Raw genomic sequence first — 16,202 nt, 5'->3', positions numbered from 1 at the left:
CTTTATTCTTCTCATAATGCACAATAACAACTAAAACTGGCTCTTACATATACGATCTACAAAAATGCAGACGATACAAAGCTATGGGGTAGAGATGTAAATGGTCAATACTATGAAATGATTTAAGAATGCCTTAACAAACCAGCAGAATGGTCAGGCAAATGGCAATTGAAATACGGTCTAGACAAATATAAAGTTAGGCGCTGTGAAGATAAGAGCACTAGACATGGATTTCAAGTATTCGGGTGTGCAGTAATTAAAGTAAAAGAAAAAACGATGCTTAAAGTTCTTATTAGTAACAATTTCGAGTACACTGAACAGTGTTTAGCAGGAGGCACAAAATCAATTGACTGCTTGGATTCTTTGCTGGGAACGGTGGCTAGAAAACGACAGAAACAACTTCTAACATTTCTGGCGCTCTAGTAAGTCCACACCTTGAATATGCAGGACAGTTCAGTTGCCCAGACTAAAAGAAAAAAAAAAAATCAGAGGAAAATTGGAAGAAGTACAAAGGTGGGCGACAAAACTGATTCCAGCTCAGGGATATGTGACGGATGAAGGGAAAGTAAGAAAGTTAGATCTATTAACACCCGCAGACTTCACAGTAACCTTACGGAAGTTTTCAAAACTATGATACCCATTTTATCGACCAACCCTAAGGATGAATGAACAGCGACTGTGGACCGACTGCCACAACCAGGATTCGAACCTTTGCGCTCGAACCCTGGTTGACCGTGAATGCGTCACTGTCAGGAACACTGACCTCTAATACACGTACTAAACCACATACACACATGAAGCAAAGATATCAATAAACTCGTTGGAGAATTAACATAGAAGCTTCAAGCTTTCGGTCGTATTTCAAAACATGTTCAAGATCCTTGAAAATGGTTTGAAATACACTCAAAAGCTTGGAACTCCTGCTTGTACTTTGCCAGCGAGTTTACTTATAAATATATATATATATATATATATATATATATATATATATATATATATATATATATATATATATATATATATATATATTTATTTATTTTGCTTTGTCGGTCTCCCGCGTTAGCGAGATAGCGCAAGGAAACAAACGAAAGAATGGCCTAACCCACCCACATACACATGGATATACATACACGTCCACACACGCAAATATACATACCTATACATCTCAATGTACACGTATATATATATATATATACACACACAGACATATACATATATACACATGTACATAATTCATACTGTCTGCCCTTATTTATTCCCATCACCACCCCGCCACACATGGAATAACATCCCCCTCCCCCCTAATATGTGCAAGGTAGCGCTAGGAAAAGACAAAAAAGGCCACATTCGTTCACACTCAATCTCTAGCTGTCATGCTTTAATGCACCGAAACCACAGCTCCCATTCCACATCCAGGCCCCTCACAACTTTCCATGGTTTACCCCAGACGTTTCACATGCTCTTGTTCAATCCATTGACAGCACGTCCAACCCGGTATACCACATCGTTCCAATTCACTCTATTCCTTGCACGCCTTTCACCCACCCGCATGTTCAGGCCCCGATCACTCAAAATCTTTTTCACTCCATCTTTCCACCTCCAATTTGCTCTCCCACTTCTCGTTTCCTCCACCTCTGACACATATATCCTCTTGGTCAATCTTTCCTCCCTCATTCTCTCCATGTGACCAAACCATTTCAAAACACCCTCTTCTGCTTTCTCAACCACACTCTTTTTTTTTATCCACACATCTCTCTTACCCTTACATTGCTTACTCGATCAAACCACCTCACACCACATATTGTCCTAAAACATCTCATTTCCAGCACATCCACCCTCCTGCGCACAACTCTATCCATAGCCCACGCCTCGCAACCATACAACATTGTTGGAAACACTATTCCTTCAAACATACCCATTTTTGCTTTCCGAGATAATGTTCTCGACTTCCAAACATTCCTCAAAGCTCCCAGAATTTTCGCTCACTCCACCACCCTATGATTCACTTCCGCTTCCATAGTTCCATCCGCTACCAGATCCACTCCCAGATATCTAAAACACTTTACTTCCTCCAGTTTTTCTCCATTCAAACTTACCTCCCAATTGACTTGAACCTCAACCCTACTGTACCTAATAACCTTGCTCTTATTCACATTTACTCTTAACTTTCTTCTTTCACACACTTTACCAAACTCAGTCACCAGCTTCTGCAGTTTCTCACATGAATCAGCCACCAGCGCTGTATCATCAGCGAACAACAACTGACTCACTTCCCAAGCTCTCTCATCCACAACACACTGCATACTTGCCCCTCTTTCCACAACTCTTGCATTCACCTCCCTAACAACTCCATCCATAAACAAATTAAACAACCATGGAGACATCACACACCTCTGCCGCAAACCTACATTCACTGAGAACCAATCACTTTCCTCTCTTCCTACACGTACACATGCCTTACATCCTCGATAAAAACTTTTCACGGCTTCTAACAACTTGCCTCCCACACCATATATTCTTAATACCTTCCACAGAGCATCTCTATCAACTCTGTCATATGCCTTCTCCAGATCTATAAATGCTACATACAAATCCATTTGCTTTCCTAAGTATTTCTCACGTACATTCTTCAAAGCAAACACCTGATCCACACATCCTCTACCACTTCTGAAACCACACTGCTCTTCCCCAATCTGATGCTCTGAACATGCCTTCACGCTCTCAATCAATATCCTCCCATATAATTTACCAGGAATACTCAACAACTTATACCTCTGTAATTTCAGCACTCACTCATTTTCTTTTTTTTTTTGCTTTGTCGCTGTCTCCGCGTTTGCGAGGTAGCGCAGGGAAGCAGACGAAAGAAATGGCCCAACCCAGCCCCATACACATGTATATACATAAGTCCACACACGCAAATATACATACCTACACAACTTTCCATGGTTTACCCTAGACGCTTCACATGCCCTGATTCAATCCACTGACAGCACGTCAACCCCGGTACACCACATCGATCCAATTCACTCTATTCCTTGCCCTCCTTTCACCCTCCTGCATGTTCAGGCCCCGATAACACAAAATCTTTTTCACTCCATCTTTCCGCCTCCAATTTGGTCTATCACTTCTCCTCGTTCCCTCCACCTCCGACACATATATCCTCTTGGTCAATCTTTCCTCACTCATTCTCTCCATGTGCCCAAACCACTTCAAAACACCCTCTTCTGCTCTCTCAACCACGCTCTTTTTATTTCCACACATCTCTCTTAACCATACGTTACTTACTCGATCAAACCACCTCACACCACACATTGTCCTCAAACATCTCATTTCCAGCACATCCATCCTGCTGCGCACAACTCTATCCATAGCCCACGCCTCGCAACCATACAATATTGTTGGAACCACTATTCCTTCAAACATACCCATTTTTGCTTTCCGAGATAATGTTCTCGACTTCCACACATTCTTCAAGGCTACCAGGATTTTCGCCCCCTCCCCCACCCTATGATCCACTTCCGCTTCCATGGTTCCATCCGCTGCCAGATCCACTCCCAGATATCTAAAACACTTTACTTCCTCCAGTTTTTCTCCATTCAAACTTACCTCCCAATTGACTTGACCCTCAACCCTATTGTACCTAATAACCTTGCTCTTATTCAAATTTACTCTTAACTTTCTTCTTTCACACACTTTACCAAACTCAGTCACCAGTTTCTGCAGTTTCTCACATGAATCAGCCACCAGCGATGTATCATCAGCGAACAACAACTGACTCACTTCCCAAGCTCTCTCATCCCCAACAGACTGCATACTTGCCCCTCTTTCCAAAACTCTTGCATTCACCTCCCTAACAACCCCATCCATAAACAAATTAAACAACCATGGAGACATCACACACCCCTGCCGCAAACCTACCTTCGCTGAGAACCAATCACTTTCCTCTCTTCCTACACGTACACATGCCTTACATCCTCGATAAAAACTTTTCACAGCTTCTAACAACTTGCCACCCACACCATATATTCTTAACACCTTCCACAGAGCATCTGTATCAACTCTATCATATGCCTTCTCCATATCCATAAATGCTACATACAAATCCATTTGTTTTTCTAAGTATTTCTCACATACGTTCTTCAAAGCAAACACCTGATCCACACATCCTCTACCACTTCTGAAACCACACTGCTCTTCCCCAATCTGATGCGCTGTACATGCCTTCACCCTCTCAGTTAATACCCTCCCATATAATTTACCAGGAATACTCAACAAACTTATACCTCTGTAATTTGAGCACTCACTCTTATCCCCTTTGCCTTTGTACAATGGCACTATGCAAGCATTCCGCAAATCGTCAGGCACCTCACCATGAGTCATACATACATTAAATAACCTTACCAACCAGTCAATAATATAGTCACCCCCTTTTTTTAATAAATTCCACTGCAATACCATCCAAACCTGCTGCCTTGCCGGCTTTCATCTTCAGCAAAGCTTTTACCACCTCTTCTCTGTTTACCAAATCATTTTCCCCAACCCTCTCACTTTGCACACCACCTCGACCAAGACACCCTATATCTGCCACTCTATCATCAAACACACTCAACAAACCTTCAAAATACTCACTCCATCTCCTTCTCACATCACCACTACTTGTTATCACCTCCCCATTAGCGCCCTTCACTGAAGTTCCCATTTGCTCCCTTGTTTTACGCACTTTATTTACCTCCTTCCAGAACATCTTTTTATTCTCCCTAAAATTTAATGATACTCTCTCACCCCAACTCTCATTTGCCCTCTTTTTCACCTCTTGCACCTTTCTCTTGACCTCCTGTCTCTTTCTTTTATACATCTCCCACTCAATTGCATTTTTTCCCTGCAAAAATCGTCCAAATGCCTCTCTTTTCTCTTTCACTAATAATCTTACTTCTTCATCCCACCACTCACTACCCTTTCTAATCAACCGACCTCCCACGCTTCTCATGCCACAAGCATCTTTTGCGCAATCCATCACTGATTCCCTAAATACATCCCATTCCTCCCCAACTCCCCTTACTTCCATTGTTCTCACCTTTTTCCATTCTGTACTCAGTCTCTCCTGGTACTTCCTCACACAAGTCTCCTTCCCAAGTTCACTTACTCTCACCATCCTCTTCACCCCAACATTCACTCTTCTTTTCTGAAAACCCAAACAAATCTTCACTTTCGCCTCCACAAGATAATGATCAGACATCCCTCCAGTTGCACCTCTCAGCACATTTACATCCAAAAGTCTCTCTTTCGCGCGCCTGTCAATTAACACGTAATCCAATAACGCTCTCTGGCCATCTCTCCTACTTACATACGTAAACTTATGTATACCTCGCTTTTTAAACCAGGTATTCCCAATCACCAGTCCTTTTTCAGCACATAAATCTAGAAGCTCTTCACCATTTCCATTTACAACACTGAACACCCCATGTATACCAATTATATATATATATATATATATATATATATATGTGAGAAGGAGATGGAGTGAGTATTTTGAAGGTTTGTTGAATGTGTTTGATGATAGAGTGGCAGATATAGGGTGTTTTGGTCGAGGTGGTGTGCAAAGTGAGAGGGTTAGGGAAAATGATTTGTTAAACAGAGAAGAGGTAGTGAAAGCTTTGCGGAAGATGAAAGCCGGCAAGGCAGCAGGTTTGGATGGTATTGCAGTGGAATTTATTAAAAAAGGGGGTGACTGTATTGTTGACTGGTTGATATGGTTATTTAATGTATGTATGACTCATGGTGAGGTGCCTGAGGATTGGCGGAATGCGTGCATAGTGCCATTGTACAAAGGCAAAGGGGATAAGAGTGAGTGCTCAAATTACAGAGGTATAAGTTTGTTGAGTATTCCTGGTAAATTATATGGGAGGGTATTGATTGAGAGGGTGAAGGCATGTACAGAGCATCAGATTGGGGAAGAGCAGTGTGGTTTCAGAAGTGGTAGAGGATGTGTGGATCAGGTGTTTGCTTTGAAGAATGTATGTGAGAAATACTTAGAAAAGCAAATGGATTTGTATGTAGCATTTATGGATCTGGAGAAGGCATATGATAGAGTTGATAGAGATGCTCTGTGGAAGGTATTAAGAATATATGGTGTAGGAGGAAAGTTGTTAGAAGCAGTGAAAAGTTTTTATCGAGGATGTAAGGCATGTGTACGTGTAGGAAGAGAGGAAAGTGATTGGTTCTCAGTGAATGTAGGTTTGCGGCAGGGGTGTGTGATGTCTCCATGGTTGTTTAATTTGTTTATGGATGGGGTTGTTAGGGAGGTAAATGCAAGAGTTTTGGAAAGAGGGGCAAGTATGAAGTCTGTTGGGGATGAAAGAGCTTGGGAAGTGAGTCAGTTGTTGTTCGCTGATGATACAGCGCTGGTGGCTGATTCATGTGAGAACTGCAGAAGCTGGTGACTGAGTTTGGTAAAGTGTGTGGAAGAAGAAAGTTAAGAGTAAATGTGAATAAGAGCAAGGTTATTAGGTACAGTAGGGTTGAGGGTCAAGTCAATTGGGAGGTGAGTTTGAATGGAGAAAAACTGGAGGAAGTGAAGTGTTTTAGATATCTGGGAGTGGATCTGGCAGCGGATGGAAACATGGAAGCGGAAGTGGATCATAGGGTGGGGGAGGGGGCGAAAATTCTGGGGGCCTTGAAGAATGTGTGGAAGTCGAGAACATTATCTCGGAAAGCAAAAATGGGTATGTTTGAAGGAATAGTGGTTCCAACATTGTTGTATGGTTGCGAGGCGTGGGCTATGGATAGAGTTGTGCGCAGGAGGATGGATGTGCTGGAAATGAGATGTTTGAGGACAATGTGTGGTGTGAGGTGGTTTGATCGAGTGAGTAACGTAAGGGTAAGAGAGATGTGTGGAAATAAAAAGAGCGTGGTTGAGAGAGCAGAAGAGGGTGTTTTGAAGTGGTTTGGGCACATGGAGAGAATGAGTGAGGAAAGATTGACCAAGAGGATATATGTGTCGGAGGTGGAGGGAACGAGGAGAAGAGGGAGACCAAATTGGAGGTGGAAAGATGGAGTGAAAAAGATTTTGTGTGATCGGGGCCTGAACATGCAGGAGGGTGAAAGGAGGGCAAGGAATAGAGTGAATTGGAGCGATGTGGTATACCGGGGTTGACGTGCTGTCAGTGGATTGAATCAAGGCATGTGAAGCGTCTGGGGTAAACCATGGAAAGCTGTGTAGGTATGTATATTTGCGTGTGTGGACGTATGTATATACATGTGTATGGGGGGGGGGGGGCGGTTGGGCCATTTCTTTCGTCTGTTTCCTTGCGCTACCTCGCAAACGCGGGAGACAGCGACAAAGTATCATAGAAAAAAAAAAAAATATATATATATATATATATATATATATATATATATATATATATTCATTTATTTTTATTTATTTTGCTTTGTCGCTTTCTCACGCGTTAGCGAGGTAGCGCAGGGAAACAGACGAAAGAATGGCCCAACCCACCCACATACATATGTATATACATACACGTCCAAACACGCAAATATACATACCTATTAATCTCAATGTGCACATATATTTACACACACAGACATATACATATATACACATGTACATAATTCATACTTTCTGCCTTTATTTATTCCCATCGCGATTGGAATATATATATGTATATATATATATATATATATATATATATATATATATATATATATATATATATATATATATATATATATATATATATATATATATATATATATATATATATATGTATATATATATATATATATATATATATATATATATATATATATATATATATATATATATATATATATATATATACATATATATATATATATATATATATATATATATATATATATATATATATATATATATATATATATATATATATATATATATAGTCGCGTCAGAGAGGTAGCGCCAGGAAACAGACGACGAATGGCCCATCCACTAATACACACACACATACACACACACACACACACATACACACACATCGGTGAAGGGGGCTAATGGGGAGGTAATAGCAAGTAGTGGTGATGTGAGAAGGAGATGGAGTGAGTATTATGAAGGTTTATTGAATGTCTTAGATGAGAGAGTGGCGGATATAGGGCGTTTTGGTCGAGATGGTGTGCGAAGTGAAAGGGTCAGAGAGAATGTTTTGGTAAACAGAGAAGAGGTAGTGAAAGCTCTGTCGAAGATGGAAGCCGGCAAGATGGCGGGTTTGGATGGCATTGTCGAGGAATTTATTAGAAAATGAGGTGACTGTGTTGTTAACTGGTTCATAAGGATATTCACTGTATATATGGCTCATGGTGAAGTGAATGAGGAATGGCGGAATGCATGCATAGCGCCATTGTAAAAAGGCAAAGGGGATAAAGGTGTGTGCTCAAATTACAGAGGTATAAGTTTGTTGAGTATTCCTGGGAAATTATATGGGAGGGTATTGATTGAGAGGGTGAAGGCAAGTACAGAGCATCAGAATGGGGAAGAGCAGTGTGGTTTCAGAAGTGGCAGAGGATGTGTGGATAAGGTGTTGCTTTGGTAAATGTATGTATGAGAAATACTTTAAAAAAATTGGATTTGTATGTAGCATTTATGGACCTGGAGAACACATATGATAGAGTTGATAGAGATGCTCTGTGGAAGGTATTAAGAGTATATGGTGTGCGAGGCAAGTTGCTAGAAGCAGTGGAAAGTTTTCTATCGAGGATGTATGGCATGTTACGACTAGGAAGAGAGGAAAGTGATTGGTTCCCAGTGAATGTTGGTTTCCAGCAAGGGTGCGTGATGTCTCCATGGTTGTTTGATTTGCTTATGGCTGGGGTTGTTAGGGAGGTGAATGCAAGAGTTTTGGAGAGAGGAGCAAGTATGCAGTCTGTTGTGGATGAGACGGCTTGGGAAGTGAGTCAGTTGTTGTTCGCTGATGATACAGCGTTGGTGACTAATTCGGGTGAGAAACTGCAGAAGTTGGTGACTGAGTTTGGTAAAGTGTGTAAAAGTTTTTTATCGAGGATGTATGGCATGTTTCGACTAGGAAGAGAGGAAAGTGATTGGTTCCCAATGAATGTTGGTTTCCAGCAAGGGTGCGTGATGTCTTCATGGTTGTTTGATTTGCTTATGGCTGGGGTTGTTAGGGAGGTGAATGCAAGAGTTTTGGAGAGAGGAGCAAGTATGCAGCCTGTTGTGGATGAGACGGCTTGGGAAGTGAGTCAGTTGTTGTTCGCTGATGATACAGCGTTGGTGACTGATTCGGGTGAGAAACTGCAGAAGTTGGTGACTGAGTTTGGTAAAGTGTGTAAAAGAAGAAAGTTGAGGGTAAATGTGAATAAGAGCGAATAAGAGAAGGTTTTTAGGTACAGTAGGGTTAAGGGACAAGTCAATTGGGAGGTGAGTTTGAATGGAGAAAAACTGGAGGAAGTGAAGTGTTTTAGATATAGGGGAGTGGATTTGGCAATGAATGGAACCATGGTAGCGGAAGTGAGTCACAGGGTTGGGGAGGGGGCGAAAGTTCTGGGAGCATTGAAGAATGTGTGGAAGGCGAGAACATTATCCCGGAAAGGAAAAATTGGTATGTTTGAAGGAATAGTGGTTCAACGATGTTATATGGTTGCGAGGCGTGTGCTATAGATAGGATTGTGCGGAGGAGTGTGGATGTGTTGGAAATGAGATGTTTGAGGACATGTGGTGTAAGGTGGTATGATCAAGTAAGCAATGAAAGGGTAAGACAGATGCGTGGTAATGAAATGAGTGTGGTTGAGAGAACAGAAGAGGGTATATTGAAATGGTTCGGACACATGGATAGAATGAGTGAGGAAAGATTGACAAAGAGGATATATGTGTCAGAGGTGGAGGGAACGAGAAGTGGGAGACCAAATTGGAGGTAGAAGGATAGAGTGAAAAAGATTTTGAGCAATCGGGGCCTGAACATGCAGGAGGATGAAAGGTGTGCAAGGAATAGAGTGAATTGGAACGATGTGGTATACCGGGGTGGACGTGCTGTCAGTGGATTGAACCAGGGCATGTGCAGCGTCTGGGGTAAACCATGGAAAGTTTTGTGGGGCCTGGATATGGAAAGGGAGCTGTGATTTCAGTGTATTATACATGACAGCTAGAGACTGAGTATGAACGAATGTGGCTTTTGTTGTCTTTTCCTAGCGTTACCTCGCGCGCGTGAGGGGGGAGGGGGTTTCATTTCATGTGTGACGGGGTAGCGACGGGAATGAATAAAGGCAGCAAGTATGAATTATGTACATGTGTATATATGTATATATCTGTGTATGTGTATATATATGCATACGTCGAAATGCATAGGTATGTATATGTGCGTGTGTGTATGTGTATGTATATACATTTGTATGTGGATGGGCTGGGCCATTCTTTCGTCTGTTGCGTTGCACTACTTCGCTAACGCGGGAGACAGCGACAAAGTAAAATGAATGAATATATATGTGTGTGTGTGTGTCTGTGTGTGTGTGTGTGTGTGTGTGTGTGTGTGTGTGTGTGTGTGTGTGTAATTAACGTGCATTTCTTTCCTTTGTGTTTGAAATGACGAAAGTAAAGAGACTTTACCTTGGCAAGAGTTGATGGATGAGGATAGAGGTTGACGGAGTAGGCGTCCCGAGTGAGTCTGAAGTCCCATCTGTTTTCTATATGAGGGATCTCCAGCGCGTCGCAGATAGATTGGACGTGGGCCGACGTCTGGCCGGACTGAGGCCCGAAGATCGCTGCCACTCCTGACTTGAGCAGTGAACACACTGTGGGCAAGATGGCAACTGTGTTAGTGATAGTGGCTATCCAGGAGTGACACTGGATATAGTTAATGATAATGGTGATCTGGGGGAGACAGTGGGTGTAGGTTAGTGATGGTGGTAGTCTGGGGGAGACAGTGGCTGTAGGTTAGTGATGGTGGTAGTCTGGGGGAGACAGTGGCTGTAGGTTAGTGATAGTGGTAGTCTGGGGGAGACAGTGGCTGTAGGTTAGTGATGTTAGCAGTCTGGGGGAGACTTCGGTTGTGGGTAGTGATGGTAGCAATCTGGGGTATGATGGGTGTGGGTTGATGATGGTGGCGGGCTGGGGGAGCCAACAGGTGTGGATGAGGTGATGGCAAGATGGGGAAGACGATGGGTGTTGGTTAGTGACTATGACAGTCTGGGGGAGACATTAGGTGTAGGTTATTGCTTGAAGCAGTCTGTGAACAAGATAACAGGGTTAACGTAGTGATGACATTAACTATGACAGTCACAGTCTGTTGTAGGTAGTGAGTGTGGTTCGGTAACTATGACAATTTAGAACAACTGTGGGTGCAGGTAACTGTCGGTGTTAGTCTAGGTGAAGCATTAACTCTAGATGAGTATCATGAGTGCATGTGAGTGTATATGGAAGTGTGGGGAATACAGTGTGGGTTATAAATTCTGTATTTATAGGTCAGACATTGTAGGTTAGTGACTGGTAGTGTAAAGAAAGTTCGTGTGTCTTTGCGACTGTGGTAATGTGGAGGCAAAAAGTTGGTGTTTATAGTGAATTTGGTAATGAATGAGGGAGTTAGGGCGAGAGAGTAACTGCAGAGATGTAGACGAGTGAGTGTTGGTGGATAGCGTCTGTTGTAGCCTGGAGACATTCTGGATCGATGAAAGAGAGATTTTAGGAGAGACAATAGATAAATTAGTGCGATATGAAGTGTGTGGTGTGAGTGACAGTGCTCAGCGCTGCGTATTGGAAATACTGAATCAGGATTAGTGAATTTTAATGGTGTGGTGGAAACAGCGAATATGGGTCAATAACTGTGACAATGTGGGGAGATGTAGCGTAGTTAAGAGACTGTGGCAATGTGGAGACAGTAACTGTTTGTTGGTATTGCAGTGGTTCGGTAAAGATGCTATGAAACCTACCTTAACTTATGTCAAAAGCGTTTTTATCCATCATCTGTTTCCTTGACCCTAAGAAAGCTTCTGGTCTGGGTGGTATTCTTCCTCCAGTTGTGAGATGATGCACCTCAGATTTAAACTTTATCCTTCGAGAATTGTTTTGCCTTCTGTTCTCCACTGCCCATCTCAACTTTCAAACTATCACCATCCAACTACAGACCAATTACCCTAACCTTAAGGATGCACTGTTAGCCACTAAATCTACACTTCCTCATACTCTATCTTTATCCCTCATTTCTTATTTAGGATATCAATAACCACTCGTGTAGAACCACAGACAATACCAACTGAATTCATTCTATGATAGAGAAAGTGTTTGTGTTCATCTGTCGGGGATTTCTCTGAGGTATAGTTAGGCCGGTCAAGATGAAACTTTTATGGTGTGGTGTACGATGGAGAAGGAAGACAAATGTCTCGGTCAAATGTTTTAAATTGAACTTTAGAATTTTCATTTCTCATATAATTTCTAAAAGTCTGTTGTTTGGTGATAACTTGCTCACACAAGAAAGTATATTCTGAGTCAATAAGGAAATGAATCTCTTGAGGAAAGAAGGAGGTGGTGGGATAAGGAAACACTGGCAAAGAAATAGAGAAGTGAAATTCAGTCTGACGTCACAGCTTACTGGAGCACAGCGGCCAATAAATGACACAACACCGGAGAAATGAGATGACAGAAAAGACCCAAGTTCGACAAAACAAATTCGACTCGTTATGGAACACCATCGAAGACATGACACATGAAGTGAAACCCGCCTGTAGTGCGGGAACTCTGCTGGTGTACATGATTACAGGTTACAGAGGAGTCTCCCTCAGGGGCACCCAGAAGGGGAACAGAGCTGAGGCAGGTTGTCCCACTATCCCTTCCTCAAGGGAACCCAAAAAATCCACAGAGAATGCGTCCCTGCCCATCAGTACCCTCGATAAGATCTTGCCATTAAAGCAGGGATGATGCGTAGTGTTCACCGCATGTAAATCTAGAGGTAAGAACAATAACTGTATAAAGAAATGAACTAATATATAACTGTTCAATGGATTTAGTCAGCCATTCAGCTGAAAATGAATATAACAGAATTGGTAAGTCATGATAGTTACCAATTATTCAATCATACAAGAGCTTGAGATTAAGATGAGCTGAATATTTCCACAATTTGGGTAAGCACATGGTTGAGGTGGTTGTAGATAGCCAGGGTGGCAGGTATATAGGGATATTCACGGAAAAAAATGGCGTTTATACATTATGCATTTACGTGAACACTAAGTGGTGAATAGTTACAGTGATACAGTAACTGACATACCACGTAACGTAAGTAACTGAAACGTGAGATGTTCATTTGCATAGTAATGCAGTTGTTCAAGAATTGTTTCGTACATTCATAATGGTAGGTAAAGATCTGTTTCTATGATTGTCTGTACGAACTCTGATTGGAACAATCAGATTGTGATGACGAGCGGTGGTGCGTAGTCGAGGTGCGTTGGTGGAGGTGTCTGTGGCTTGGTGGTGTCAGAAGTTTACTGCCAAATTGCCGTGTGAGCTGCCGGTGTTGGTGGGAGATGGTGGACAGGGTCAGCCAGATGAGGACCTCTACGTAGGTGGTGTAAAATGGGCTGAAGATGATTCGGAAGAGATGAGGTTGGTAGGCATGTTGAAATGGGGTTAATGTTGAGTTGTGGTCATCGTTGGTAAATACTGGCCAAGTGGTTGTTAATCTGGTGTGCAGCCTCCTCATTGCTAAGTTGGACTACACAAGGGAAGGGGACAACCTGCGCTTGTCACAGCCAATAAAGTTCTTTTATTCATCACACCAGTGACCAGTGTGGGTCTGCTTTAAATGCTGCATCTTCTTTGAGTTATAGGCCTTCTTCGCGGCTCGTATTTCGTGTTGCACTTTGTCGCGAAGTTCATTGCGCAATCGTTGTTGCGACAGTTGAACGCTCAGTTTCGCTGTTGCAATGTGTGATCCAGGAAGCGTTGGCTGGGTGTAGTGTTACCGTCTTCTTGGGCAAGAGGTGTTGGTGAGCCTGGCTGCAGATTTCATGAAACATCTCCCACATGATGTTAACATCAGTCTTGTACTGACGTGCTAATCAAAATTTCTCTACGTTCAGTCAGTAAGTGGCCGATCAGTATCGGTGTCTGCCTGCTTGTTTAAGAAGAGGGTGTGGCGGGGATACGACTGAGGACTACGTCCAAGAGGGACAGAGGCTCGGGTGGTAGGTACTGGTCATCTATGTCAGTAAGAATCAGGTCAAAAGTGTTTTGACCATACGTGGGAAGGTGAACAGCTCTGATACAAATGGGGTTGTTCTTTGAGGATGCTGGTGTCCGTGTCAGTAAAATTCCTATGTATCATAAGATTAGAACAAACGTACCTTGTCCTGTGTGTGTGTGTGTGTGTGTGTGTGTGTGTGTGTGTGTGTGTGTGTGTGTGTGTGTGTGTCAGACATGTAGGTAAGATACTCTAATAATGCCGCCTTAGTGGCAGAGTAAATTAAAACGCCAGTTTGATACTAGTGTAATGTGGGCGAAATCTTAGCCTACAGCACTTCCAGAACCCCCCTCCGCCCACGCTTTGATGTGCGAATGTGACAGAACCTCCCCTAAGCTTTGATGTACGATGGTGGCAGAACCTCCCACACGCTTTGATGTACGAGGGTGGCAGAACCTCCCACACGCTTTGATGTACGATGGTGGCAGAACCTCCCACACGCTTTGATGTACGAGGGTGGCAGAACCTCCCACACGCTTTGATGTACGAGGGTGGCAGAACCTCCTCCACGCTTTGATGTACGAAGGTGGGAGAACCTCCCACACGCTTTGATGTACGAAGGTGGCAGAACCTCCTCCACGCTTTGATGTACGAAGGTGGCAGAACCTCCTCCACGCTTTGATGTACGAGGGTGGCAGAACCTCCTCCACGCTTTGATGTACGAAGGTGGCAGAACCTCCTCCACGCTTTGATGTACGAAGGTGGCAGAAAATTGGTTGCATGTCTCGTGTTATTAGCTGAAGTTCCCACCTCAGTTACAGCACTGAGAGATAGTAGAATCATTGATGAAGACGTGTGAATACAGTCTCATCGAAACCTGTAGACAAATATGATAATGTTTTGTGTCAATAACATTTAACTTACATGCCTACTATTATAATGAGTCTGTGGGCTTCATTTGTTTACATCAAAGTGTTTTGTGTGCTGGCAAGCGACTGTGAATCATACGTAATTGTCTGAGCAGGGCTTACAATTAGCAGTAACGTATCAACTACTATAGTCGTCACACAAATAACCAAGTAGCTGCAGTGTAAACTGCTCCACAATCCTTCACTAAATATCGATGGTTTATATTGCATACATTAGTGAGGGGATTACCTTCCTTCACGACCTACGAGGTCTTAGCCAAACTTTAAGATTGCCTTTATTTTGCCAGTTTCTGGATCACAACTAAATGGTATCTTGTGATTCTAGAGTGACGCGCTATTTCTGTTAGAGACTATGCAAACATTTTATCAACTTTGTGCTGAGTTGATCTACGGCATAACACTACACAACACCCGTAAGATGGCAGCACCGTTGCATACCCCTTGTTTCTATAAGTGTCTATGGTTTACGATGGAGTGAAATAGAAAGAAGTGAAATTTCTAAACTATATTTACGTGGATGATGATCAGTGATACGGTAAGTCAGAAGGGTAACTTGATTCTGTCATGTTACATGTTTTCACCATCTGGTATTCCCTTAAATTTAAGTCTTGTCTGGTCCTTTCAAACCAGAGTCGATAATTGCATCTACTTTAGAAACATATCAAGATAAACGGCTGTGAACATGAATATTGAGATTTCAATAAAAGCTTCCATCTTTCCATTCTATGAGACAATTTGAAACTCTTAGAAGCATTCTGTACTTCACGTTTCACAGAATTTGGCAAACACGAACCAAAATATTGTGCTCTTGTACACGTTAGTTTGATGGAACTGGTGATAATGACATTGTATGAGGTCTGCCTGACCTGTGATGGCGGGGCTGGTGGCTCTGAGGGGTCGTGATTGCCACGCACTAAGCAGGCTTAAGCAGGTCGAATGTCAATACAGCCACGGTGAACAGCCTTGACCTCACCAAGGGATAAGGGGGCGATGGTAAACAATGATCAGTAATGACACTTCAAATATAGCATTTCAGGTCACTGAACATTATCTATTCTTGCAGGTGAGAATGATTAAACGTACACATATTAGACATGTTGAATATTTTATTCAAAAG

At 42.5% G+C, this 16,202-nt stretch overlaps 1 protein-coding gene across 1 annotated transcript in view; it reads right to left on the bottom strand.

The window, feature by feature from the left end:
* LOC139747606 (glutamate receptor ionotropic, kainate 2-like) overlaps positions 1-16,202 on the bottom strand; it is a 775,400-nt gene that overhangs the window by 220,854 nt on the left and 538,344 nt on the right. The window contains exon 5 of the mRNA XM_071660081.1: positions 10,595-10,779. Coding sequence (XP_071516182.1) covers positions 10,595-10,779 — 185 coding nt within the window. The remainder of the gene's footprint in view (positions 1-10,594; positions 10,780-16,202) is intronic.

Source organism: Panulirus ornatus, chromosome 69 (genome assembly GCF_036320965.1).
Source record: "Panulirus ornatus isolate Po-2019 chromosome 69, ASM3632096v1, whole genome shotgun sequence".
Lineage (NCBI taxonomy): Eukaryota > Metazoa > Arthropoda > Malacostraca > Decapoda > Palinuridae > Panulirus > Panulirus ornatus.
Note: the sequence above shows the minus strand (reverse complement) of the source record. Positions and strands in the feature narration are given on the sequence as shown.